Source organism: Acanthisitta chloris, unplaced genomic scaffold, assembly GCF_000695815.1.
Source record: "Acanthisitta chloris isolate BGI_N310 unplaced genomic scaffold, ASM69581v1 scaffold28444, whole genome shotgun sequence".
In the NCBI taxonomy this organism is placed as follows: domain Eukaryota; kingdom Metazoa; phylum Chordata; class Aves; order Passeriformes; family Acanthisittidae; genus Acanthisitta; species Acanthisitta chloris.
Window position 1 is genome coordinate 2,070 of NW_008668111.1, and position 4,707 is coordinate 6,776.

Below are 4,707 nucleotides of genomic sequence, written 5' to 3' on the forward strand. Positions count from 1 at the left end.
TAATCTCTGGGTTTTGTGGACATTGGCAGGACTGAGCCATGGGCTTTGCTTTGGGTTTGAAATGCTCTGGAGCCTGCTGCCTTGTAACTGAAAGAGTGGCGTAAAACACCATATACATTTTTAAATTGTGCTTTTTGCATTATTCTGATGTTATACAATGTTCAATGGTATGACTTATCTGAAATGAAAATGAATAAATAAAAAATCCAAAGTGCTTAGTCGTTTGACTTCTCCAATTCTTTAAGATTTCAGTTTAGAAAGGGGGGAACAGGAACTTACCTACTTGGTACTTTGGGTAATAAGGTGCCATTTGTCCACTACAGCCTGATTATTTCTTATGTCTTTTTCTTAAATTTGTATCAGAGCTCTCCCATTTTGGACTTCTGTTTGTTCTGATAAGAACTTCAGAGCTACCAGCAGGTTTATTGTCCTGATTTACATCACTACCTTATTTTCTGCTGTGAAACTGGTCATCCAGCCTTTCTGTCACTTTAGAAGAATTAGATCCTTTAGATGTTTCCAGTTCATTTTCTTGTTTCTTTAATGCATTTTGCTCAGTAGAATGGGAACTTTTAAGGAGTATGTCTTTTTTTTTCTTTCTTCCATATAGGCCTGAGTGCTTTTACTGTCAACAACTTCAAGAACATAAATTACATTATTTAACTTAAATGAACTGCGCTGCTCAATACGGTTGATCTTCCTCAGAAATATCCTACAGCCTAACCTAGTAGGGCAGTGCCTGCCTGTGTCTTTAAGTGGTGACTCTGTCCCTATAGCAGTTGGAAGAACACAACAGGCTCTGGTCCTGTCACTTCTGCTGTAGCATGTTTCTCACTGTGTCTGTAAATCACACCATACGAGTATCCACCTTAAATTAAGCCTGAAGAATTTGTGAAGTTGATAGAAGCAAGTTTCTTTGGGGGATGGCTGAGGGAAAGTAGTGTTCTGATTGTCAGACAAAATTCACATGGAAGTGCTTTCTTTCCTAACATCAATTTATCTTTCTTCTCATCTTCCAGAGTATTAGACTATTTTCCTCACAAACAAGCAATGGCTGTGGATGTAGCAATGCAGCTGTACCTATGCTCTTCACCCTTGCGAAGAGAGAAGTGTGCCTGCAAAATAGCTCCAAAGCCAAGCAAACCATTGCGGCCCTGCATCCAGCTGAGCAGCAAGACTGCACTGAACGGACCAGAAGAGGCAGAAGACTCCTACACACAGAACAAAGTGAAGAAGAGGGTGTCGTTTGCAGACAGCAGAGGCTTTGCTCTGACGATGGTGAAGGTGTTCTCAGAGTTTGATGACCCACTAGATATTTCCTTCAACATCACCGAGCTGATAGACAACATTGTGGGTCTGACAACAGTGGAGAAGGACACCTTTGTCCTGGATTTTGTTCAGCCTTCTGTGGACTACTTGGACTTCAGAAACCGCCTGCAGACAGACTGTGTCTGCCTTGAAAATTGTATGCTAAAGGAGCGATCTGTTGTGGGAACAGTGAAGGTGAAGAACCTCGCTTTTGAAAAGACTGTGAAGATTCGGATGACATTTGACACCTGGAAAAGCTTTGCAGATTACCCATGCCAGTATGTCAAGGATATGTACGGAGGGTCAGATCGGGACACATTTTCCTTTGACGTCAGCCTGCCTGAGGGAATTCAATCCCATGAAAGAGTAGAGTTTGCCATTTCCTTCGAGTGCGATGGGAAGGTGTACTGGGACAATAACAGAGGTGCAAATTACAGGATCATACAGTCAGAGCTGAAGTCTGCCCAGGAAGCTGTCCGTCCCCCACAGGGCCCTGACTTTGTCAGTGCATTTGACAGGTTTGGGAGCCCTCGGTGTTCCTATGGACTCTTTCCTGAGTGGCCCAGTTATTCAGGCTACGAGAAGCTCGGGCCCTACTACTGACCCAAGGACAGTCCTGGTTGAGTAACTGCTGCTGACATGTCTGCAGCCTTGGGGCTGGTCTGAACATGAGATGTACAAGAGGTGGAAGAAGTATGGCTCTACATAGCTCTGCATAAGCCTCCTAGCAAAACCAGATGTGCAGTGCTCTGCTGGCAGTGGGCTTATAGTCAGAGCAGCAACTCCTGCTCTCCAGATGATCAAAGGACCAGGGGCTGTTGCTCATGTCTCTTCAGCACTGCTTCTTCTTCCTCTTCAGTAAAGTTGCCAGTTTCGAGGGAAAACACTACAGTGCTTTTATCATCTGACTGCTTTGTATTGCCTGCCTAGTATTAAGAGGCCCTTTCAAAATATGTTCTAGTATTGTACTTTTAGTGGGCTGTACTTCGGCTGCAGGTTCTCCTTGCAAAGCTGGCCTATGCCTGTCAAGAAATAAGAGTGGTGGATTGCTGGGAATGGAGTCCTCTCTTTGCACATATTCTTGTAGTGAGGTCCTTCCTACTGGAGGCAGAAAAGAGTATTTTGAAATTGAAAATGTAACGTGATGACAAGAAATGTGGCCCTGCAGCCTGCCGTATTAGGAGATGTGCCTGTGGGAGAGGATCTGATGTGCTTAGTCACCGATTGCTTTATCAGATGATCTTGAAAAACTCTCATTATACCATTGGTGTTACCAAAAATAGAGATTAGCTGTAGCTGTGTGGTGCTTTTAACACGGCTGTGGACTGACATCCTTGACTGCCTTCTTCTTAACCTTCCTGTTCATTTAATCACAAGTGATCAATGATGCTTTTATCACTTTGAGGGACATCTGAAGTCAGCTGTTGGCTGTGCTGGACCCTGAAAATGCAGTTCCTCCTCCTGTGGACTGCAAAAGAATTTTTTCCAGCTGGGGCTGAGAGTCCTGTGCAGAGGACTCTGCTCAGATGTTAGAGGAGCTAAACACAAACAGACCACATGGCTATTCTATGCTATGTTCTGTATAGGAAGGTGACTGTTGTGTATCTACTGTGGTGGAAGTGCCTTGACTGAGAAAGGGATGGTATGTGTGATCCCAGCACTGCTTTGGGATAAACAGGTTTTGGAACTGATGTTGCTTTTAAGATCTCCTAATGGTTTGTTACTGCATGCTGTGGACTGCTAGGCAGCTAAAGGCATGTCACTGCTCACATGTGAGGATGCTGTGGCTGTACTGAATGAACAGCAACATGTTGGGCTTGCCTTGCTGCTGGAGCAGCAGCATTTGCCATTTCAACCTGTGAATGCCCAGACTTTGCATCTCTGCCCATTTCTGGCTCACCCCACCTATGCAAAGAACTAGCCATGATGTGGGGGTTATCCTAACATCACCCCTGGATGTGAAACAGATCTCAGATGTGAGCTATCCCTGTCTTCAAAGAAGTGGCTTGTGTTCTGGACCTGTGCTGAGCTGGGGTGGGAAGCTTGTGCAGTGCCAGACAGCCTCACAAAGCTTCTTGGGTGCTAACTGAGCAGAATAACTTAAGCCCTCAGCTGAAAGGGAGAGTGCTGAATAGTTTGTAGAAATAGAGGTCAAGGGAATCTTACTTTTAATAGTGCATAAGATTTATATAATTTTGGGTGCCTATAGTAGCCTATGGATGGGCTGGAGAAAAGCAATGGGCTAGGCTACTTAACTTTAACATAGCTTTTAATTCTGGAGACTCATGTTTGAAATACTTACGAGCTGTTTTACTCTAACCTAGAAGGGATGCTGGGATCACTGTTGGATGCTGAAAGGGACAAGAGCTAGCCTTCAGCTGCTGCTTTTTCAAAATACAAAATCAATACATATGTTCACTCTGCTTCATCACTTAGTTGAGACGGTGAATCTAGTTCCTAGCCCAGAGTTCATCAGGCTTGGTTCCTCTGTTCAAACAGCTTCCCAAGTCAGCCCTTATAACCTGCATCTGGTCTCTCTGGAAGGGACTGTTGCCTAGCTTGGCTTGGTTTTAGACTTAAAAGCAAGTTTGAGTGACTCTGATACTGTCTATTTATTTAGTGTATGGTGTTAATGTTGTAAGACACTGACTGTAGGAAAGTCATGTTCTCCTGGCACATTCTTGTGCCTATGGAGAGCTGTTTGTGAGCCAAAACAAGGCATGTGGGTCGGGGGTGCTGTGGATGGTGGTATCTCCTTATGGAGCCTGCTTGTTTTCAGGCTGTGCATTGGGTGTGCTTAAGGAGGAACATGGAAGACAAACTAGAAGAGCAATGCCATAAGTAAAAGCTAGGTTTGTAACTGACTATTTGGCTAATAGCAGTTGAAAAATTCTACTTGTGGCTTCTCCCCTTTTCCCTTTTTCTATTGCCAATGTGAACATAGAAGTGAGGGGTTGCTCCTTGCTCTATGCCTGGAAGTGCCTTGTGGGGTGTTTTGCATGTTTTTTAAAAAAGATATTTTTGTACACAACTTTCAAGTGGAAAATGCACTTTATAATTGCCATGTAATGACTCTTTTTAAAATATGGTTATGTTTTTATCTGATTGTTAAAATAAAGGTGGAACAAAATGTTAGCTGTGTATCTTGTTGTCTTATTTAAACACCCATGGTGCTGGGGAGGCAATTTGGACACGGGTCCAACTTCCTGCCAAGTGGCCATGGATGGGGAGGAGCACACATTCACAGTGAATTCTGCTGCCTGAAACAGGAAAGCTGCCTATTCTTGCTGCCTTCCTGCCACACATGCTTCCAGAGCCTCTGTAGCCACGGGAAGGGAGGAGTTCAGGCCCTTGTCTTTGTGCTCCCAGCTAGTCACTGTGTTCCTGGACTACTCTTCA

The 4,707-nt window shown here is 44.2% G+C and overlaps 1 protein-coding gene across 1 annotated transcript; it reads left to right on the plus strand.

Annotated features, from left to right (window-relative positions):
• Positions 1-1,013: 1,013 nt before the first annotated feature.
• PPP1R3B (protein phosphatase 1, regulatory subunit 3B) lies at positions 1,014-1,911 on the plus strand. The gene has a single exon (XM_009072776.1). The coding sequence runs from the start codon at positions 1,051-1,053 to the stop codon at positions 1,909-1,911; it is 861 nt and encodes a 286-aa protein (XP_009071024.1). The 5' UTR covers positions 1,014-1,050.
• Positions 1,912-4,707: the final 2,796 nt, after the last annotated feature.

Bases quoted from the DNA above. Each gene is read 5' to 3' on its own strand.
- PPP1R3B (XM_009072776.1), top strand. From the start codon at position 1,051: ATGGCTGTGGATGTAGCAATGCAGCTGTACCTATGCTCTTCACCCTTG.